This window comes from Lonchura striata, chromosome 2, assembly GCF_050655825.1.
Source record: "Lonchura striata isolate lonStrDom1 chromosome 2, ASM5065582v1, whole genome shotgun sequence".
NCBI lineage: Eukaryota > Metazoa > Chordata > Aves > Passeriformes > Estrildidae > Lonchura > Lonchura striata.
Genome location: NC_140704.1, coordinates 111976389 through 112000191, shown reverse-complemented (window position 1 = coordinate 112000191; position 23803 = coordinate 111976389). Strand labels below are relative to the sequence as shown.

General features: G+C 36.7%; 1 protein-coding gene and 1 long non-coding RNA gene across 11 annotated transcripts in view; one reads left to right on the top strand and one right to left on the bottom strand.

Annotated features, from left to right (window-relative positions):
• Positions 1-23803, top strand: part of CHST9 (carbohydrate sulfotransferase 9) — an 87119-nt gene that overhangs the window by 4901 nt on the left and 58415 nt on the right. For 3 of the 8 annotated variants that reach the window (XM_085572034.1, XM_077783858.2, XM_085572037.1), the window contains 2 exons: positions 956-1014; positions 3009-3217. In XM_085572034.1, the coding sequence (XP_085428160.1) occupies positions 3118-3217 (100 nt within the window). In that variant the 5' untranslated portion in view covers positions 956-1014; positions 3009-3117. Of the gene's footprint in view, positions 1-955; positions 1015-1047; positions 2911-3008; positions 3218-13256; positions 13330-23803 lie in introns of those variants that run through there. The other 5 variants (XR_014952882.1, XM_085572039.1, XM_085572036.1 and 2 more) reach the window with 3 other exon arrangements.
• The window catches only part of LOC144246462 (uncharacterized), an 89098-nt gene continuing 73786 nt past the window's right edge, over positions 8492-23803 (bottom strand). For all 3 annotated transcript variants that reach the window (XR_014952883.1, XR_013340127.2, XR_013340126.2), the window contains 2 exons: positions 10511-10586; positions 8492-8653 (listed from right to left, as the gene is read on the bottom strand). This is a non-coding gene — a long non-coding RNA (uncharacterized LOC144246462). The remainder of the gene's footprint in view (positions 8654-10510; positions 10587-23803) is intronic.

The window sequence follows — 23803 nt, the reverse complement described above, 5'->3', positions numbered from 1 at the left end:
AAAACTAATCTTAAAACTTAGTCAACATGTAAATGAAGAATGCAGTTTCATATAAATTAAACTAATTGCAAGCAGCATGTAAACTCTTGATACAAAGATAATTACATTGACTGTGATGGTGGAGTGAATCTGCCTTAGGGTGTGTTTGGTAGTTCAAAATGAAAAAGAAAGAAAAACACCTTGAACTTCTGTATCCTTTTACAAACTTCTTTCCACTCAAAGCCAAAACTAACATAAGAGAAAAGCATCTGTTTTCTTATTAACAGATTAAATTGCACTTTTTAACAGATTAAATTGCTTAAAAGTGCTCCTTATTTTGCTGTGCATTTTCATCATCACCTTTCAGGGCTTGTAGATGACGCTGCATACAACCATGATGGTGTTTGGGCAAGGTCACCTCTATATCCTATGCTGTCATGGGTCATGGACATATGTGATACCAGCTACTGCTAAAGGAAAAACCATTGGCACCTTTCCTTGATAAATTCTTTGTGGGCTATGATTTGGTTAAACTTGGTCAGAAAGCACTCATGGTGATGGCAAGAGAATGAGAGCAAATGGCTGGAGAAAGCAGCAGTGCCAGCCTACAAGTGTCAGAAATGTTCATGGAGATGTGGTGTGAGATACTTTCCTTTCAGCATCGTCCATGTGGCCTAAGAAAGTTTTGCTCGCCCACTCAAGGATGCTGTTTTTCAGAAAGAAGGGCTGAATATATGGGAGCTTTGTGTAGTCAGAGAAGGAAGAAAGCAACATCACAGAAATGGGCTTATTTGGAAGCATGCGCTGTTGTTGCGTGTGTCTGGATTCCTCAACATGTTATTATGAGAGAAACTTGCAAATCCCAAACAGCAAGAAAACTGATTCCCACTTTCTAGTACCTCGAAGTAATTTATTTCAATGATATATTCAGATCTTCATATCTTTTTATTTGCTGCTTTTTTTCCTCCTAATCCAGATGCTGTCAATGTCCTGTTACATGAACAACACAGCTTTTGTTTGCTGGAAACAGAAGAGGTTTGTATTTGTCGATTCTGTGACTTCTTGAAGCATTGCTTATGGTGGGAAGCTTCTGTCTCATCAGCAGAGTGACTTTTGAAGACATACAAACAGTGCATTTGCTGCAGCACTGAAGTTATGTGCAAAGCCCTAAGTAGGCTTGTAGTGTAGATAAAGAGCACTGCAAGTCTGAGAGTGCTGAGAGCACTGTAAGAAAAAAAGGTGCAAGTGATAGCAGCTGATGAAGAGCTGGGTGAAAGGAGGCTCCACACCTATACAAAAAGCATTTCACAGCATTTCCCAAGCATTTTCTCTGTTTTTGCCCAATCTTCACTGCTTCTTTCCAATCCTGTGCATCGTCATAATAGTAGCAAACAGGTACTTGCATATAACATATAAGAAATTCCCTCTTTATAGAAACAAAGCAGAAAGAGCAAGGTTATGAATAAAGCCTCTATCACCTTCCTTTCATGTGCCTGGTTTGAACCAGTTGCTTCATGACCCTCAGAAAAAAAGACTTCAGACAGAAAATTTACAGTCTGTTAATGTCTAGCTATCTGTCTTTAAAGAACAATTACACATAAAATTATTAATATTTAAACCATGGCTTATGTTTTCTGCAGGCAAGTTTGTGCTTAAGAGAAGTGTACAGTTTAATGGCACAGAATTGAAAAAAAATCTGAAAAGTCCTAAACAGTTTTGTTGTTCTTGAAATCTTTTGCGTCTTTCTAACATAGTTACTTTGTTCATTCAACAGCTGTTTTTAATGGGAGTTCCTGCTAAGCTTTATGTGTACTGTATTTTTAGAAACTCAGCAATTATAGATGTAACAGTGCTGAGTTATTAAAAAATACAAACTTGTAGAACATAGAGTATTTGTCTGATTCAGAATAACTGTTAAGTGGCTGCATTTTCTTTTCTGTGTATTTAACAGATTTATCTTTTGAATAGGTAGGCTACCACTAGGCTGTATTCCTTGAAAAGCCTGAGTTTTTCCTAGTACTCTTTGTGGTAGTTCATCAGACACTTCTGTCATATGCACTGACAACAGTGTCCATTATGTTGAATTTTAAAGCATTTTATTTTTCTGTGCAGGCCAGTTTCAATAACTGCTCTTCAGCTACTAATGCTTCAAAGTGAGCACATTCTTATTCAGCTTAAGGAGTTGTCCTCTAGTGTTCCACAGTGTCTTCATGTTCTGATGTTATAAAATTAATTTTATGACCCCTTTATGGTACATGCAGGATATCAGGTAAATTACTTCCTCTGGGTCCAGTGCTGTTCAATAAAGTAATCTTTTTGATAGGTTTTTACAGTTGAACTTGTTTCCATTAAACTTGGTGTCAAGAATTGAGTTCCTGATAACTCCCCCTCCATATTGCAAAACAGAGCTGAATAAAAAGTTGAGCCATTAATTAATTTTCTGCTCTATTACTGATACCATCTTACGCTGACATTTCCTAATCCTGCAAAACTCAACTTGGATTCATATTTGAGGGGAACATCATTGCACAGGCTGAACCAATGCTGGGGCTCTCCAAGTGGAGTGGTCATGTTGTGGGGTGATCCATCCTCAAGGACACACGATTATACAGTCAGAAGCTGGGATGCTGGGTTGCCCATCACATGGGACTGGCAGCCTCTTGAATTGTGACCCATCTACCTGGGAGGCTCCAGCTGCTTGCTGTTACTTCCCAGCTGTGATGGTTGGTGGGCAGAGTGGGGAATTGGTGTAACACCCAGTGACCTCATTTGGGTCATTACCTCCCTCTGTTATGACAGCAGGTGACCTTTGCTCTTCAGGAGGTCGAATGGTCTTTTCAGCCACTTTGAGAAATGCATCTGCTTGGAACTCATCTCAGGGTAGAGCATTGAGACTGTGAGCAGAAATATAAGCATTGAAAGCAATAGCTTGTAAGAGTTCCAGCTTGTATATAGTATGCTGTTAACACAGTCTCTGGTGAAGAATAAAAATGTAACACAAGAACAACCTCCTTCTCTTGTTATCCCAGGTTGGTGTCTCTGGGGAAGACACCGAAGAAGATGCAGGCATGCTGAAGACTTCAGAGAAGTGAGCAATGAGTCCTTCTGAAAGCTGAAGAAAAGCTCCCTTGTAGGGTCATGAACCTAAGACAAGTCTTCGTGTCTGTACTGCTGTTTGGAGTAGCTGGTCTACTCCTCTTCATGTATCTGCAAGCTTGGATTGAAGAACAGCATACAGGTACACTAGGCTTTCTCTTTTGGTTTTGTTTATGTTTGGGGTTTTTTTGGGGTTTTTTTGGTTTTTTTTAACACAGTTGCATCTGTTATTTTAAGATTACCATAAAACATATTGAGGACAGTTGGGGGTGGAGTCCCCATCCCCCCACCCCGGCTTTGGAAGTAAAATGGTATTGAAAATAGACTCATTTTAATTGCTACACTTAATTAAGAAATTTCTGCAGTCACATGAAAAGATGCCCCCAGCTACCTAATTGTATTGTATCAGCTTCATTTGCAAAAGCAACTGTTGCAAAAGCATTCTGCATGTCCAATTTAGAAATTATTCTCTATGATGATTTGTTGTGGGTTTTGTACATTACATTTTGTATGGTTAAGAAATTTTTGGAGAACAACTGCTGTGTTTTATAGATAAAAGTGGTCTTCTAAGCAGCAGTGCTCATGGAATCATCCTTTCCCTTTCTTTTTTGTTGCTTGTTTGAGACTGAGCTTAGAAGTCTTTTTATATATAGCAACTTCAGATAAATCTGAGTTAGCATTGGCTCAGGATTGCACTTCTGAATTGTGATGTTTTGGCTTGAACCCCAGCTTGATCTAGATTCTCTTATGAACTAAACTAAACCAGGTTATTTACCTCAACCCCTACTGGAAGCTCAGTAGCCTTCCACAAAATGCATGTCAGTAAGGTCCTCCATGGTTGTGCTCTGCAGGTATACTTCTGTTACGTCACCTTATTGAGGGCATATCCTTGATTTTACTTGTATACTTTTATTGGGGAGTTAGGGTTTTGTTTTCAAGGTTTTGTTGGGGGTTTTGGGTTTTTTGGGTTTTTTTGATTGTTTGGTATATACGCTTGGGCTTTTTTGTCAGTGTTTTTTTGTTTGTTTCCAACTTGTTGAGTCTTGACTTTTAGATCCTCTCATCTCTCTCACTCAGCTTCCATTTCCCCTGTAAAACTCCTATTTTATAGTATGTTGACGCCATTGTGAAGAAGTAGATCTGTAAAACCACATTAGTCTCTAGCTTTATTGATTTGTACTGTTATTCCATGAGCTGCTAGGCTCCAGTATGTTTTAGAGAGCAGTGTTGAGGGGGAAATATAGTGCATAATTTCTGCAGTTGTTTGACAATGACCTTGAAGTTTTTTTCAACTAAGTGCAATGATCACAGCATTAATTCTGCCTTGTTAATTTTTCTGTGCTGTCCCAAAGTATTCACAAGCTTGTATTAATAAAACTGTTGTAAGAGGTATTACAGGCTCCCTTTGGAAAGGCCCCCTTATAATCAGTTGTTGACAGAAGGGTGCTGGCAGAAACTGAGCATGAAACAGAGGGGGGTCTTCCTTGAAAATCTCTACTGTTGTCAGGAATGTTAGGGCCAGATATCTTTGATTTCAGGAAGCTCAGGAATGTAGATGATGACTGTAGATTATTGATTTATTTACTTGCTGACATTCTTCACATTCCTTGCATCTTTTCTTGTGCTGTAATTAACCTTTCTTTCCTTGCAGTGCTCCTTGTTGCTGTTTCTCACTTCAGTTTTTTGACTCCTTTCTTTTGTATGTATTTCTCTACCATTAAAAAGAAGCAGGGAAAATAAAATAAAGGTTGAATTAGGACAGACTCTGTTCTTTTGGCCAACCAGATGCTTTCTTTGGGGTTTTCTTTGATATATTGCTATAATCTTCTTCAGGAGAGGCTTCTCCTTGCACACATAAGCCATTTCCATGTGGAAGCATTTCTCTAATAAAATGGAAGCTATCAGAGTATAACAGAATGGTTAGTGAGCTTAAAGTGTGACTGCAGTTTTTGTGCCCTTTTATCTCACTGGACTGCTGTTGTGACAGCACTTCATCAAGATCCAAAAAAAAAAAAAAAAAAAGAATTTTGGCATTCTCTACAGTAGCAGTAGAGAATGTATATGGTCATGCACATTGGCAAGAGCATGGAAAAAACTCATTCTTTGGTGTTTGTTCTTGCTTTTCGTTCCAATTTAACATTTAGAGAGCCATTCTTTTTTTATTTCAAACACCTGTATCTCCCCTAAACCTTCTGCAGTGCAATTCTCTAATGCTCCCCTCCTGTATGCTGCTTTAGAGTTGATATGAAATGGAACATATTTGCATATTCACAATATACATTAGTTTAGTTATGGACATTTTGCAATTTTTTTTTTCCCCTCTTCTGCTCTGTTTTCTGTATTGCCATGCGTTGTGCACTGTGGCTTTTTTGGGAATGAGCTGTATCTGGAGAATCCTAAACTGACAAGTATCTTTGCAAAGATTTTATGTGTTCCTTTAATCCTCTCACTAGCTGCACAGCTGTAAGACAGCTAGTTTTAATCTGCAAGTGGCTGAGCATGTGAGGTGAAGTTCTGCTAGGAAATGGAAAGTGCGCTTCGTGCTTCTCAATTGCCGTGCTATGAGCCTGTAAAGACAAGTGTTTGTTGTAGGCAGAACTATTTTTATCTTCCAAAGTGCCCTGCTCAAGACCTACAGCATTCATGTTTGCATTTGGTTGCTGAAGGGATGGAAAGTTGGATGTGTTTGAGTTAAGGAAAGTATCTGTTTTGCAGCTGTGAAATGCTTCTCCTTATCACCCCGTTCTTCTGAATATCCGGAGCCCTTATAAATCACAATCTCTGGAAGCGATAGTGAATTTTGATTTTTTGTGGTTTGTAATGTTCATGCTTACTTCTCAGGCTCTCCTAACTGTGCTGTGAATTATTCCACATCAGATTTTTTTTTTTGAGAGAACTGGAAAATTATATGGTATTTTTCAATTCCTTTAATAATGTTTGGCTTACTGGTTTAAAGTTTGACTGTTTTCTTTCACACTTGCCATTTTTATTGCCACTTTTTCTAGCTATTCACAGTTTTTTACACTAGATCCAATGCCAATTTTTATACATAGTTTGCTTTCTCTCTTTCTGGATCTCTTATTTCTACTTCCTGTTCACATCACTGAGATCTCAACTATGATTTGATTCCCCTGTTTGTCTTATTTTGCTCTAGACTGATCTTATCCAAACATGTTTTTCTCTGATTTATTTTTACGAACTTCCCTCATTACTCAAATGTATCCAGCCCAGGAACACCTCTAATTTTTCATCCTGTCCGTCTACTCCAGATGCACCTGCAGGCTGAGCAGCTGGATGCACTTCTCAGCACAGCCGTGTCTTCTGCTGCCTCCCACTGTGCTTGGACTCTTCAGAATATTTCTAGTCGTGTTTGTCATCCCTATTCCTTAAAAAGGGGAAAATCTTTAATTTAAAGATGTCTAAGAAACAGCTGCTAGCTACATGGTAGTCCTCTCTGATGGCTTTTCAGAGACATTAGCAGAGTGAGAGAACAGGGGAGTTTCTTGGTTTGGCTCTGGGCATGGAGTGTATAAAGACAGGATGATAAATCTTTACTTCTGTTGGGTAGCTTCAGTTCACCTCAGTGGAGTAATTTGGAACAGACTTGTCAGGAGTCCAGTGTAAGCATCAATATATACAGGCTACATCTGGATGAAAATTTAATTGACAACATTGATAATGTGGTAAATATGGAGCACTTCATGTTCTCCATATATAAATATATTCATTGTATATAAATTCACATACATTAATGAAGCTTGATGTGAATTCAGCTGGATCCTACAGCTTTACTTGACAGTTCTCCACACAGTCTTGCATTATGCAGTGTAAGCATCAAATGTTGTGGCACTGATTAAGAAGTAATCACTGTTTGTTCATGCTTAGAAATTTCCAGCACTGTTGATCTTATTCAGATGAAGCAAGCTGCTGGGTCTCAGGGCTGATGTTGATTTCTGTACCATGAATTACCTGAATTAGGGGATTTTGGGGTACAAAGGACACTTGCAATTTAATCCTGAAATATGAATATTAGAGACAAGAATTAGAGTTTTAGGATAGGGGTTCTAATTTTGTACTTTAAAACTCTTCCTTTTTAGGGGGACTGATGTGATTTAGTGTGACTGCTACAAAATAATCTGAGGATATCTTTCAGATTAGAATGGTATGCTGGGTTTATTTTTTGGGGTTTTGCCTTGTGGGTTTTTTTCCCTTCTCTCAAAGTTTGTGTAATTTTTTATGACCACTTTAGAATAGTGTAGTCTTACCACTAATTAAAAGGATACACTGCCCTCACATAGATTTCTGGTTCCGAAGAGTGAAGAAGTCTGCATCTCCTCTTTCCCAGCAGTTTGGTATCTCACCTTAAGGATACCAAGATGTTTTCCATGCCCTTTCTCTTCACTTTGCAAAGTATCAGTTCTGTAGCATCAGTGGATGCCCAGGCAATCCCTCTGCAGTCCGTGTGTTTTCCTGCAATTTTGTGCATCTATCTCTTGAGAAACTTCCTGACATAGACCTTATACCCATTCATCAGACCACAGGTCTTCCTTTTGTAAAGAAACACAATAAAAAATCAGATAACAATCACATATTTTTTAAAATTTTTGTGCTTTTGTGCAATTCTTAGCATGAACTTTCAAAATTTAGTCTGCTATTCCTTTAGCCATCCAGGTTGTAGCCATTATACCTATTCCTTGGCATAAACAGGCAGGCTTTTTTCCCCACCTTGCCAGATTTGGTAATTCAAGGGGGTCTTTTGGGTCCTTCAGTAATCTGAAGATATATTGAGTCCACGGAGTGCCTTTTTTTCTTATCTTGGTATTCTAAATAGCAATTGAATATGTGTGAACACATGATAATATTTACTATTTGTTGTTTTGTTGTTTATTTACTCTTTTGGTCTTTATTTACTCTTGTTTTGTTTATTTTTATTTAAACTTTGAGTGAAGAAACATTGATGTGGCTTAAAGAATCATTCTTATGTGATGAATTGCAAAGGCACTTGTTTCATGGAAGCCATAGTTTTTCTAGACAATCATCAGAAAATATATTAAAATAATATGTTTGTAGAAAAGAGGTTTGTAGATAAAGGTGAAAAGAACACTGCTTAATAAAGGTTATTAATTATGAATCATTTAATTCTTCTAGAAAGATTGAAATATTTCTGCTGTCAAAGTACTAGGTAGTTTATGGGAGTCTTCCTAAGTCTGCTGGAGAGCATCACTGGGATGGTATAAAAAACTTCAGGTTTACAATGCCCAGTCACTAATGAGGCTGTTCTAATGAGTCTGGGTCTATTTAGGTTTTAGCCTGCTGGTTGGAATATGCTGTGTTTTGTGTGTGAAATCTTTTTGTTTCTTTGTTTTGTTTTATTTTTTAAATCTGCCCCATTATTGGACTGAAGCATTAAAGAAAGAATATTTAATAGGATCATTTAATAGGATTTAAATGCTGCTTGGTGAACAATTACACAGGTATTGAAATCCCAGAAATGCTACAAAATTTTATTAGGTTAATTTCTCTGTTATAACATAGAATGTGTTTCCTTTCTTCACATCCAGCTTTCAGTAGATGGAAGCTGTAGGGAGAGAAAAATTGCCTTTTCAGGAAAAAAGCTACTAAGAAACAGGTGGAAATTGATATTTTCTTAAACCATAATGGTCTAAAAACACAAGTAAAAGTTGAATATAAGAGAAAATGGTTTCCTGAGCTACTGATTGTAGAATCTCACCCTGTCTTCTGCAGTTGCAAATCCCAGAATCTTTAAGAAAAAAATGTTAAAATTTCATATTTTATAACACTTAAAGCTGTATTTATCTATTCCTGAGGATATTCTTCCCAGGTCTGGCTGTTTAGCAACCATTTAATTTATTTTTTCATTCAATCATTTTAATCTTGCATTTCACTGATTTTACTTTTAGCATTCCTATTGCTAAATCCCTTTTAATTTTATAAATCCTTCTGGTTTAGAAGAAATTCCAGCTCCCATATTCTGGTTTTATAAAGCAAACTAAATGGGATGAGGTTTTGGGGCTTCTCTTAGCCGTATATTCAATTTCATATTTGAGCAGAAGCTGGTGACATTTCATGTATTATTGTGTGTAAGCTCTGAACAGCCCACACAGCATTGTTCATACCTAGACCACAGAGATCTACTTCTAGAAAGGTACAGCACATACCTTAATTATACAAAGGGCACCTGAATATACTCTTTCTTGCCTGTTTTCAAACAGAAGTTTCAGAAGAGGATTTTGTAACTTTCTTGTATCTGTGGGCATATAACTGAATTAAACTTCAAAATTTTAATTGTAATTACCCCTGGAGGGCTTTTTGGCTTGATGGTGAAACACTTATGAACTGGGATATCCTTCTTCCTGGAAAGCCTAACAGTAACATTGTTTTCAAAATGCTCCTTTGAATTGGATAGAAAATATGTAATGGGTGTTTTTAATGCTGCTTTCCAGTTTGTCAGACTGTAAGAGCAGAATATCTGGCTGATATCTGGAAATGTGATTTTACAGAGTCCTTAGCAGTCATTCTTTCTGTTAAGTAGCTATGCTTTTTCTTTTTCTAACATGATATATGAGTTTTGCTTTGTTTTCCAACTTTTTTTTAATCTTCTGATGGACGTGCTGTCATTGAGTGAAGTGGTTAGTTTTCAGTTATTGTCCACCATTGTTACTGCTTTTAATAACATTTGGTTCATGGCACTTCTTCAGTTCCAAAATGTCCTTTCCTTAAAAGCTTGTCATTTGGGCAGTACAGCCCTGCAGTCTTGTCTCTCCTGGGCATGGATTGTATGATGCATACCATTTAAGACAAATGTAGTCTTACAAAGCAAGAAGGGTGGAGAGCTATTTTCCACCTTGAAAATCATCATTTAGATGTGACAGTAGAAAAATATTGAGATCACAGAATCATTAAGTTTGGGAAAGACTTATACAATCATCAAATTTGACCTTTGTCTCATAACGACATTGACAGCTAAAACCTAGCATTTACTGCCATGTGCAGTCTTTCTTGAACACCTCCAAGATGATGACTTCACCACCTCCCTAGGCAGTCAGTCTCAATTCTAAAATACCCTTTCCATGAAGCAATTCTTCCTGATGTCCAGCCTGAATGCCCCTGGTATAGCTTGTGGCTATGTCCTCTAATTCTGTCACTCGCTGCCTGGGAGAAGAGATCGATCCCCATCTGCTACACCCTCCTTTCAGGAAGTTATAGAGAGTGATAAGGTCTCCTGTGAGCCTCCTTTTCTACAGGATAAACAAACTCAGCTCCCTGAGTTTCTCCTTATATGACTTACTATCTAGGAATTATGATGAAAAGATGAATGTTTCTCTTTTCCTGGCTTGTTCTATTTTCCTTATATGAACTGCATGTTTTCAGAGGAGCAAGTGGTTGCTACTGGAGTATATTTAAAGCTGCTTACCTCTGTGTCTGATGCTGAACTGCTTTGATATGTTGCTTGATTGCAAACAGTCCTGTTAAAACATGTGATGTGGTCGCTGCAAAATTCCAAGAAAAAGCTTTGGTTTCTTACTGGAATTAAATTAGAAATTCTGATGTTTGTTTTAAGGGTGAGTATATACATATAGGTATTTATTTAAAGTATCCCCTTTATTTTCCTTTATTTTTGTGGAAGTAGAGACTGCTAGTAGGCAAAATATTTTAGATGGAAACCTATCTTCTAACCACAGTCAGCTACTGGGGTACATGGAGATGAGTCTAAATGGAATAATTTTTTTTTTGTATTCACAGTCTATAGAGTCTTCATTTCTGTCTTTTCCATTTTGCTCATTTGGTCCTGATGTAAACAGGTTATTGCTATTAATTTAGGATATTTCTGGATCATCTTGCAATGTATGAAAGCATATAAAGATCAGGAGACTGAGAAGTTTCAAGTAATGGGAGCCGTTTTAGTGTACAAGGGGTTAATGTCTGAGAGATGATGTGTATGATTTAGCTAGAGAAAAACATGATTTGTGTCAAGGAGCAAAAGGTTCAAGGAAGAAGAGAAGTGCCTTTAATGGCTTCTTTTTTTTTTTTTTTAATGTGAAAGAAACTGGTTTTATTTTTGGTTCTTTTTTATTTTTAAAGATAATCATTATTTCACAGCAGCATGAATATTGGCTGGGCTTCCAAGTTTGAGTCCCTACTTCTTCAGACAAGTGTCTCACTTTTTGTATTTATTTCTAATTTATGTTAATAGCAAACTCAAAGAAAAAGAATGTTTCTACATTCTACAGTATTCCCGTGCAAGACATTTCCTATCTGTCAGTTTGAAACTGGGAAGATGCATGACACATCAGCACACAGTGTTTATCTTCGCAGCTCCTTCAACCTTGAGCCTTGTGGCTATATGTGTGGGAGTGAATGTTGCTGTCTTCAGCCACAAAGAAGACAGAGCTAGCTGGGTGCTATCAAATGCTGTGTTTAAACAACAAAATCTAAAATAAACAATCAAGAAAGCCCCTTCCAAAACTCCCAAATTTGCTCATTTCTGTTGAAAGTCAGGGTCAATAATCAGATCAGCTTAAAGATTCAGATTTTTGTAAAACAGTGGCTAACATTAATTTTTCAGTTTTTTGTAAAACACTGGGTAACATTCATTACTCAAGAAAACTGAAAAATATGCTGTATTTTAAGCACTGCCCTGTATATGGATGAAACTGTTCCCAGGCATGTATGGGCCTCATTTGGCGTAAAGTGATGGGGAATAGAATATCACATGCCTTGGCTTTGGATTATGTTTAGCTTGATCTTGATTTAGTGAAGAGGTGAAGCAGCAGCATCCTATACTGTGGTGGAAAGCCATACTTTGCAGCAAGTGCAACCTAGAAAATATTATTGTTAACAGTAGTTCTTTAGGAACTCTCACTCCCCCCTGCCCCACTCAAATCACAAAAAATTATTGTTTCCTTATCACTTGAGAGCCTCCCCATGTTAACATCCAAGACTAGTGCTGACCTCTATTAAACCTAGCTTCTAGAAGTACAATTTTTCCCTCACAGCTTTGTTGTTTCAAATTATTTTCTTTATGTCGACCACTCAGCTTTTTATCATACAATCCTGCCAGGAATTCACAGCACATAGCTCTAGCAAAATCAGGCTGAGTAGGCACAGATTTTGTCTCTTGGCACCATTACAAGGGAAAATGACATGAGTTATCAAAATATTTGGGGAATGATAGACTTTTTTTTTTCTGGAGACTGGTAATAATAATTTTCATGTTTACAGTTCCATAATATTCTAATTAAAAACAAACAAACAAGACTTGGTCAATGCTAGACTTTTCCAAATGAGCAATGATTCCTTTTTGTTTGGTTCAGTTTTTTGATAGGTTGGTTGGTTGGCTGGGGTTTTTTTTGTTATTGTTTAGGGGTGTTGCAGCACAGAAGGTCCTGGATTGGCAGGGATGGGATACGGTGAGTCAAGGGTTGCAAGGAGTTCAGTTCCCACGGAAAAAACTCCTATGAGCCAAGCAGACAATGAAGGGAGAAAGAGGGGAGGAGCTCTTAAAAAAAAAAGTCATTGGCTTTGGAAAATTGACTTCCTTAAATAACAGTGATAGCAAGGCAAAATTTGTCTCAGCAAAGAAATTCATTGCCCTAGAACATAACAGATGATGGCCTAATAGCCAGAAATTTTGACATGCACATCAGGGGATGTTTTCTGCATGTCATAGACACTGGGTAACATACAGGAAAGTAACTGAAGATCAGCAACCTAAGGTTAAGAATAATCAGATCTAATATTAAATTGCACTGGGGGTGCATACCAGGTGTTAGTTAATTTTATATTTAATATTATTAGAATGGATCAGGTCATTTCAGTACTGATTATAGTCCAACAATAGAAGAACTTGCTCAGCTTTGTGTACATGTGTAAGGGCATAGATGGAGGAAGAAGCTGTTAAAGGTTTGCAATACTTTCTGTGACAGATGTGTTATAATCTAGGCCTAATACAAGCATGCACTTAGGATCAGCTGAAGTGAACTTGGGGTTGTTTAGAGTCATGTTGTTGGGCCCTGGGTTTGGGCATACTGCATCTCAGTAAATTATATGCAGGAGAAATGAGGGTTTGGAGGTGTTTGGGTTTGATTATGGTCAGCTAGGGAAATGTGGTGCGTGAGTTCTGCTAGCTGCAGCTGGAAACGTTCTCTTATGTTTAACAGGAAAGTATCTGTGCCTGATGCTTTGCCATTCATCCACAAAATAGCTCTGTTAAGAAATGTCCAACAGGAAATAGTAAGTATAGCAAATGTTGTTTGCAAAGACAGTTTTGATTATATTTTATAATCTTGCTTGCATTTTTTAAATGCTCTGCTTCTTCCTGGGAAGAGTGGAAAACAGTTGTTCCAGAACCGTTGCCATACCCACATAATGTTTCTGTTGTTCAGAAGTGTATGTCATGAGAAGTTACTTTGACTTTGACCTTACAACAGAGAAGAAGGATCTTTAGTTAGCAAAGGCTTAATAAAACTGGATAAAAAGAATTTTACTTTCTGGTCCACTTGTCTGCACAAAATCATTGTTTTATTCCTGGAAGAACACTTAGAGGCCAAATAATGCAGTGGAATCTGTTGCAATAATTTTATTGCATTAAAAACAAAAAACTAGAGTATAGTTCACACTAAATTTTTCTAATTAATTCTGGCAATACAAATTAGGAAAATATATACATGCATTAGTTTTATTTTTGTTTCTATTTGTTTCTGGCTCTTTCTTGCTCTCATTAAAGAGTTGTTAATGCACAGTATGCCTTGTCCACTACTGAGAACTAACAGGCTACCATCTGTTAACACAGGTCATGGTATTTAAATTGAGTGTAAAATGCAGCCTGTTACTTTAAACATTATGCATAAAATTCATTAAATGTCATTGCTTTAAGATTATCCTATACTTGCAGACAAGAACTAAGGAGCACTTTCCAGAAAGCACTTCTATTCTTGATATTTGGCCAAAGAATCAAGACTTTACATAACTTCAGCTTGATTTATAAACTACTTGGAAATGCTCAAGCCAAGTCACTCTAAAGGACAGTTGTTAATAGAGGTGACATATATTTGTTTTCCTTAGAAACTGAAATTTCTGTGGGAATATAAGATTCACAAGTTCTATAACCTTTTCTACCTACCAGCAGTCCTCAAGGAGGTTATGAAATATGTAAAATTCTGACACTTGGTGAAGAACCAAACCTGTCATGTTCTGTGATGGGAGGGAAAGAAGCAGCTCAGGCAGGCTGGTAGAGGGATGGGAATTTATTTGGATGTGTTTTTATCTTTTTTACTCTTTTGCTGTAGGAGCTGCTGAATTATTAATGCAATAATAAAGTCAATTTGATATGAATAGACTCCTAATCACTAAAGAAATTACGTGTAGGATCAGAATCATTAGAGTGAGAGTTGGCTGACTGGCCCCCGATTAAATTATATCTTATGAAGCAACAAACTGTAAAAAAAAAATGCACTAATTTTTTTTTTCCAGTAAGCATTTGATGAGTTTTCTTCTTCCTCTGTGCAATTTTATGTTAAGGATTTGCTATTGCAGTCTGAAGGCAGGTAGAAGACAATGAAAAACATTTCAAAAAACTCCTTGGCTTTGCTCCTGGACTTCAAATTACTTGCATGGGATGGGGGCCAGCACAAAGTATGTGTGAAATACAGCAAATAATATGGAAAGTGGGGATTTTTTTTTTCATTTGCTGTATCCTCTTACAGATGGCAAAATTAATTTCACCCTACTTCTTTTCTGTTGCGATCTTTTCACTTCAGCATGCCTATTTTGAAGATGAACAGATTTTGAAGATGGGCTTACGTAGGCTGAGGTAGATGCAATGAGGTATAAATACTTCATGATTTATTTAACCTTTGAGCAGAAAATTCTTTCTGGTAGAATTAATCTGCACCTAGCTGAGGTGTGCTACCACTTCAGTTATGATTGATCATGCAATATAACAAAACTCCATTGGCATCAGGTTTAGGACTGATGTACATATAAATATAATGCAAATAAAGCTGCCAGATGCTATGACTGACAAGTGGGTTCAAGGTATTCTTGGCAAGAAGACTCAGCCTTGACTCTCCAGCTAAGAAAATGTGCATATTGGACAGCTTGTATTAATATTCTGCAAAAAAAATACAGTTGAATGACAGCTGGGAAGCAGTTTAAGTCTACTATGTGATAACCAATGTACACACAAATTAATAACTGACTTTCTGGAAAGTTAGAAGTTAATCTTGGTATTTTTAATTAGCTAATCCATGTGGACTAGTATCCACTTAAGGCAATCCTATTAATTACTTGGGGAGGTAAGAGGTTTATTTGCAAAACTGTGCTGTCCTTTCAGCTTTCATTTGGGGCTGAGGACCACGTATTTCACCTGGGTCAGAGGGCTGCCAGACTGTCTAACTCTAGAGCTGGTAGAACAACATCGTTTTGGTTTTATCGCTCCATAAGGGCCAAAGAACACAGAATGATCAAAACCATTTATTCATTCTGTTCAGTGTGTTTCTTGAAGCTGACATATTCACTAACAAAGGTCTTTGTTACTGTTTATCCCTTGCGGTAAGCCATAGAAAAACAAGAGCAATTGATAAAAAATGGTAGGGTAAAGCAAATGATTTCTGGATCCTTGATGGTAGGAAAGGAGACCATGCCCTAGATATTTAGTTCTAACTCCTATTATTTTGTTATCTTGTACTTCTGGTACAAGAAATGTGCTGAACTTACTTCAAATTGTTACATATTTGTTGTACATGTTTGTGTTTTTCATGGTTATGTTTTACTTTTCTCAGACTACTGCTTGGAAGTTCCTATCACTAAAATATTTTTGTCCTTTAACTAGGTTGTTTCTCACATATCAATCATTAGTTAAACTCTCTATCATAAAATCATTCTCTGGTGATACTATCTAAACAAGGCATCACACAATCAGCCATTCATTATGAGTATCCTGGCCACAACTGTGGTTTTGCCTTGAAAAACTTCTGACATTTCAGGTTTTTCCAGAACTTTGGTTCCCCACTGATGTTTCTTTTCTTGCACTCCAAATATCTGGAAGCAGCTAATGTGGCTGCAGTCTGTAGAAGTTTTAAATGGGTGGATTTGTAGGAATAGTATCTCCTTTTATTGTGCAATTTTTGTGCAATCTTCCTCATGTTAAGATAACCCTTAGCCAACAAGATCTGTGTTTCAGAGAATCAGTAGAATTAATGAAGATTTTTTTTTTTGTGTGTGTGAGGAACACTGAAATTTGACCAATTGAAAGTACCCAAGTGTCTGTTCCTGCTTTTTGTTTTTTTTTTCACCTAAATAGCCTTTTGCTTAGGCTTTTGACATTTTCCTCTGATGTGATATTGCATTTTCACAGCAGTGTTTATGGCATAGAGGTAATGTTTCAGGTAGTTGTATTGCTACAGACAGTCACATTTTGTTTTTCAATAAATAGCCATAACACTGAGCAAATAATTATGTTTGCATTTGATGCAATACCAAATACTGTATTATCAAAAATGTTCACTTGAAACTGTACCTATCTAGGAGTGTTTTCCTAATAAAACAAAATAATAAAACACTAATAAAACAAAATATTTGTTGTGAGGGAGTGAGTGAGGCCTAATCTTATGTCTAAACATCCAAAGTGACAGTAAACATTTGTATGTGGAGGCCTTGTAATGGTGTAATGCTGTGAGCTGGGGAACGAGGGATGGTGGAGAGGAGGGAAGGCAAAGCCTGAAGAGGAGCTACAATAGTTTTGGTGGCATGACATTCAACAAGTTGAGTCCAAGATAAAAGCCCAAATCACACTACTCTGAGTTTCTTTTCTGGATAGGAGGACAGTGTAATCATAAATACTCTTTTTGAATGAGGAATGTATATCGGATGTAATGACTTGATTTTAGACTGCCATGAATACCAGTGGTGGGAGGCATTCAGACTGGCAGAGACCTGAAAATTGTTATTTTCCACTTGAGCCAAGCAAGTATGGTAGGAAGATGACCACCTTCTGTCATGTAGGACATATCAGGTCACTTCTACCTTCAGGGAGCTCAAGCAGAGGCTTAGGAATCCAGTTTTCTGTGGCAGACAAAAAGAAGCAATAAATCAGGCCAGGTTCAAAGGTCTCTCCAGCTTTGTATATTGTCTCTACAAACAGTGCTTGGAGTAGACTGTAAAGTAAAGATTATAGTAGTAATTTAGAGAATTTTCTTTGCCTTTTGTGTTTTATAATTTAGGGGCCTTCTAGATTTGAGGTGTGTTCAGTAGCCCTGAGTAATTGCTTCTTCCATCAGTTTGTACAGTGTTGTTTAACTGATGCCTTTCCTCTGAGATTCCTCTGATGAGAAATCTGGTTTGAATACTGTGTACTACTGGAAGCATTTTTCCCATGATGCTCTTCAATTCTGTGGAAATATTCTCCAGTGTGTTATCATTGGAGCACTATTAGACTGTTATTTACTGATCATAAAATTAAAAATGGATGACTAATGGATGAATGGTTCAGCAGAACATCTAGACTATGTTTTCTACATTTTTGGTACTTTTCTGTGCTTCTCTTTATCAAAAACTAATTGGGAACGATTGATTGTATCACTTCAGCTTTGTACCTATCAAAGTGTTGATAGTAAATTGAAGAATATTGTTTTCCAATATTTTTTTGTAAGAGGGAAGGAGATATTTATTTAACTGTACTCATAACTATTCTGGGATTGACTTTGCACATGTGTAAATAAACTGTCTTTCAAGAAGAGAAATTTTGATAAGAGCAGATCAGAGATATGACAGATATTTGAGGGGAGAGAGGTTTAGGTATTAAGGACTTTCTTCATAAGACAAAGTTTATCTTTTTTTTTTTTTTGAATGAGTAACAAACGAATTCACTTCTCTGCCAGTCAGGTTAGAAACATGACTGAAATTATTAGTTTTTTATTAGATGTATATTTTCTCCATACATTTGACAAACCATGCATCTCTTAGTGCCTAAGATTGAGAGGAAGTGAAGAATAAGTGAAGATTTCTGATTTTTTTTGTATAAAGCATCAAGTCTTCCAAATGCCACGTTTACTTAATGTTACTTGTACAGTGATTAGAAATGGATCTGACAGTCTGAGTTGGGCAAAACATTTGCTGGGTAAGGATAGCAAATAGAATTGTGATAGCTTGGGGTTTTTATCACTATCTAGAATGAAATTTGAGCGTATCAATCAGCTGCAACACCTTTGGGAGCAGAATAACGATTAAGCAGTGTTTGTGAGGCCATTGCCATTGCCCTGTGGATTGCTTAGAGGAGCTAACCTGCTGCCATTCCATCTCAGAAGAGCTGTCTGTCATCAGCAGGTGTAGGTATGCCAGTTCACTTCTGCAGCTTAGAGAAACTGAGCAGCTGACAGCAGCTGAGGCTGTTCTATGCATGAAACCACTGCCTAAACTTCAGCAGACAAAAATTCCATTTTCTTGCCTTAGCCAACCACTAATGGGAAAAGTGGCTGTGCTGTCAAGTTCTCACTGTTGAATGATTTTTCTCAGCTGAGATGGATGCATGAATGGGAAAAATAACTTTACTAATTTCAAGCAATTTAGCTCTAATGACTTTTTAAAAGTCCCACAAGCTAAGTGGTCCAAAGAAAGGCTCCAGGAGAAGTTACATAAACAGTAAATAGATGCAATTAACTAAATTTGCTTTCTTAAAAAGTTTCATTTATTTTCCTGGCAAGAGTTTATGGTTGAAAAAAAATAAAAAATTAAATAGTAAAGACATTTTAAATATTTTTAAGGATATGTTTGGGGGTTTTTATCCCAGAAGAATAATGATTAAATACCTTAAAGTTGAGTTAATTTGAAAACCTTCAGAATGATTTTCAGTGGAAGGTATAATTTTAGCAAAGTAGAAGTTAAATTCAAATAAACAAATAAGACTATTTCTTGTTTATTCCAAAGGAAAAAATAATGAAAATTAAAATTATTTTATTTAATGTCTGACTTTGCTTTTGAAGGAACTTTTTGATTCAAAGTATATGATATATAGCTTAAGTATAGGGTCCTGTTAAGAATGGATAAAAAATAGAATGTCAGACTTTTCTTTGGAAGAGCAATTGAGGACTCTACTAGCTGTAACAAAGGCTCCTTTAATTCATGCTGATATATTGGAGATGCATTATAGATTACTGGGAAGGCAAATGATAATGTATCACTTAATTTATTTGACAAATGTACTTTCTTTAATTAGCTACAGTACTTCATAGACTACTAGCAAATATTTTGCAGTCTGTCCTTTAAAGAATGATTTCTCATAAAGAGACCTTACAACATCAATTGATTAAGTCTTGATTTGAGATTAAATATCCTCAGAATTTTCTGAGCAAAGACTGCCTACAGAGTTTCTTGAAGCATGAGTTGGAGAGTTTGATGTAGAAACCAAGTTTTTTCCATCCTTTATTAAACCTGTGAGGCTTTTATTTTAATTCTACTAATTTATGTTTTCTGATAGAGAGTGTACTTTCTATCTGTCTTTTGTTGGAACTGATAGATAGAGGTCACATTTTAATTCAATTCCTGAAAGATAAAAAAAGACAGCATTCTGTCACAGATTAAATAATCTCCAAAGCAGATCTAATCAAACATTTTAAAGCTTTACAAAAGCAATATAAGCCATTTCATTCTGCTATTGCTTTCTTTTATGCATTTATTGTTTGGAGGAACCTCACGTTTGTAACAAAATATATACTCCTATAAGAGTAGACTTCCTAGGAGGAAAAAGTCATCAAGAAGTCTATTTTTGGTCACCACCCAGTTAGGAGGTGCAATAATGCATATTTCAGGCTGCTGAATCTCTGCCAAAAAAGATCAGATATTTTGTTTGTTTAATAACACAAGTGTAGCTGCTGCCTAAACACGTCAACTGTTTTGAGGGAGAGTTCTAGCCTGATGGTTTCCATCAAACAGGCTGTCCTAGTGGGCACTGTTCTGAAACAGTAAAGGCTCACTCTTGAATGTGCAACACGAGAAGATACAGAGCATCATGCCTTCTCTATGCGCAATGCAAAGGGATAGGGGGAGAAAGTGACATTATGCTCTTGCTTCTCAGGGGCACAGTGACAAGCAGTAGATGGGACTGCAGGTTTATGCACGCTTCACACTTTTTTTGCCTGACAGTAGAAATGCCAGTATGAATTTGACTCCTTTCTTGCTTAACTTGCAAAATGTCAGTCAGTAGCTGCAGTGGCTTATGGAAATGAGGGTAATGTCAACTTACTTCAGTGTTATGCTTTTCATGCTTTAAGCAAATAAGACCTCTTCCATAGCTCACTTTTAGTGTGAAAAGTTTGAGGTATTTTGGATTTGAGCAATAACTCATTGTAACATGTTTCCCACATGATACTGGACATGATATGGCTGTTGCCAGTAAGATAGTTTTGATGAATGCTTTTAGCCCTCAATTACAGAATTCCAAAGTGACTCTGGATGATCAAATAAATAGTTCTATAGTGGGTGGCACTCCTCTTCCTGCTCAAGTACATACTATTAGTCTTACAGGTCTTACAGAATTTATTTTTTTAATGGACCTTTGCTGTATTATTTTAGCATCAAAAATTAGTAGATTTTGGTTGTGGAGTCCTTTAACCCTGAATTTGAAGAAGATCAGGATCTTCCATGCCCTGTTAAACCATGATGGTGATACATGAATAAGGGAGAAGATTTATGTCGGTCTAAGAGAATTTATGTAAGGCTTTGTAAATTATGTATGGAGATTCATCAAAGAAGATGTAAAAATATTTCAATTCACAATTTGCATTTAAAGCCTAGGGATGTGAACCATGAAATACAGGAGAAGAAGGAAGACAAGATGTGTAGGAGGGTGTTGAAAGAGAAATGTTTGGGTTGGTAGGCTGATCTTCCTGACCAGAGTGGTTAGTGGAGAGTAGTTATCTTTCTTTTTGTCTTGCAAGATAATTTCAATTCTCAGTCTTTACTGTGGTGTAGTGTCAGTGGGGCTAGACTCACACATGGGTTTAGATGAAGGTTGGGGCAGAGAGCTCATAATACTTGTTGTTTGGAGTGTGGGCAGAACTGGGAGGAACAGGAAGACTTGTCTGGATGAAGCTAAAACTGAGTGGTGAGCAGGCAGGTACAGGGGCAGGTGTGTGACTGGTTTCAACAGGGCTTTTTGTCTTTTTTTTTTTTTTTTCCCTTTTATGTTTACAATTACAAATCCAGTTTACATATCCTCTTCTGACCATCTTCTATGGAACCATAGTCTTTCCACCGGCTTGAGAGAAAGTCTAGGAAGAGGCTGTTTTCCACTGCCTAAAATTAGCAATTAGCCTTGAGAATATGCCTTAGAAGTACTACAGTTTGTGTTCTCTCTGTATAAACTTTTTAAAGAGGGTGTGTGAAGGAAATCTAGCCAAGAATAGAAAGGGGTTTCATATTGCTAGGCTATATAAAACTGCAAAGGTTTGCCAGGTTCTTCTGTGGTTCTTGAGCTTAGTTAACCCTCAGTGTGTTGTGTAGTTCTGTCCTGGTATAACCCCAGACAGAAACCAAACACCACACAGCCACTCCACCCCACAGAAGGATGAAGGAGATAATCAGAAAAGCAGAGATCTAGCTCAAAGGCTGAGATAAAGACAGTTTAATGTGCCAGAAAAGGAAGAAAACAATATTGATGAAAGAAACAGAATATGCAGAAGTGATGCACAATGTGATTGCTCACCCCACTGTTGACCAGTGCCCAGACATTCCCTGTGCAGTGGCCCTCAGCCAGCTTTCCCCTTGGTTTATGTACTGAGCATGACACCATGTGGTATGGAATATCCCTCTGGCCCAGTGTCGTGGCTGTGTCCTCTGTCAGCTTCTGCCCCTGCAGCCCTCCTGCTGTCAGAGCATGAGGAGCTGAAAAGTCCTTGCCTTAGTAGAAACACTCCTTAGCAACAACTGAAAACACCAGTGTTTTTATAACATCGTTCTCAAACTAAATCCAAAACACAGCACTGTATACCAGTCTCTAGGAAGAAAGTCAACTCAATCCCAGCATAAACCAAGGCAAGTTCTAGTTAACATTTTAAGATCCTTTTGAAAGACCAGTCCAGGTGCTGAATAACAAAGTGCAGATACTGTTCTGTGAATATAGGAGAAAAATAATGGAGAAAAGACCCACTGCATTTAACACTGCAAGTAGAAATGTTATATAGTGTGTTGCACCCTCTTTCCGCCATTATACTTTGGGGAAGTTTCTTTCTGTTTCATGGAGGTGGATGGCTTTTCCTTTACATGTTATATGTTTACCTGGTAAACAGGAAATTCAGAGATTCATGGCATCAAAACTCTTTTGCCTCCCTTTCCTGTAAGACAAGTGTTCTCTTATTTATGTTCTAGATGATTTCTTATGATTTCTTAAGAAAATAATACAGAAAACTTATGGCCTAGTTCCCTGTCTTCAAAGCAGAGGTGATGCTACATCCTACTTTGAAAGCTTCTTCTGGTATGAGAATCCTGTGCTGACAGAGACTTGGCATTTCAGGTTCAAAGGAAGCTTGTATCATGTTTGGTATGCTTTGAGACACTTCCTTAAAAATGTAGGAGAGCATTCCTTACAGAGGGATGAAGTTCTGTTCATTCCATTTCTTCTTAGTAACTCTAAAAATTCATGTAATTATGAATTTAATCCTTAGATAGAATTTTGCCTCTCCTCAAGATTTATGGTCTTGTATCATTGCTTACAAAATTCTTTTAACCAATTAATTTGTATTATCAAAATGTATTGTCTAGTCAGATAAAATGATTTCTTGTAAATAGCAGTCGTCACTGAATTCAGGTTCAGAAGCTCTGGTTGCAAAGCAGACAGATGGTGTATAAAATCTAAACTATAAGAACACTTCCCCATTTATCCTATTTTAAGATCTACCACTCATCAGTCTGTCAGTATGAGTATTTAGTCTACTGCATTTAGAAGCCAAGCCTCTTCACTGTCTTAAATTTTCTGGGTCTGTATGTTATTTTATATTTGGCTTAATAAAGAAAAATTTAAAAAATAAAAAACAACACCCTTAAGTAATATTAAATATGTAATTAAAATAATAAATTAAACATTAAACTAAAAAACATACATCTAATAAATTCACAATTTATAAATTTTCAATAAATATTATGTCAATATCTGCAAGGCAGTTGTATATAACTTGAGTGTTTACATATTTAAAAGCCAAAAGAAGTGGGAAAATACAATTTATAGTTCACTAACCCTTTAAACTAAGAATGTATACAAAGGTTACAGTCTTGTATTTCAGCATCCATTCCTGCCAAAAATGTGGTGGGAGATGTTTCAGTGCTGTTTATATTAAAGGTATTAATGCTGATCACAGTGGTCTAACCAAGAGTTGTTTCATAACCTTTATATCTTCTTCTTCTTTACATATCATAGATCTGTATTTATGTTTACTTGTCAGGTTTAATGTTAATATTTAAGAATTTTGCATATGGAATATTAAGAGTCCTCACAGAGTCTGAATCTTGCTGCATATAAGTTTTTTCCATGTTCTATTTCCATTTTTGTTGACTCTCATTATCAAAAGCAAAGTAGATGCATTTTTGATGGGAGTTTTTTGAGCCTTATATAAAGATTTAGGGATTTGTTCATGTTTTCTACATACTTGAGCTATAAACTGCTCAATTGTATGAAAGATTTTTCTAAAGAGTGGAGTGAAGACAGTGGAAGAGGTAG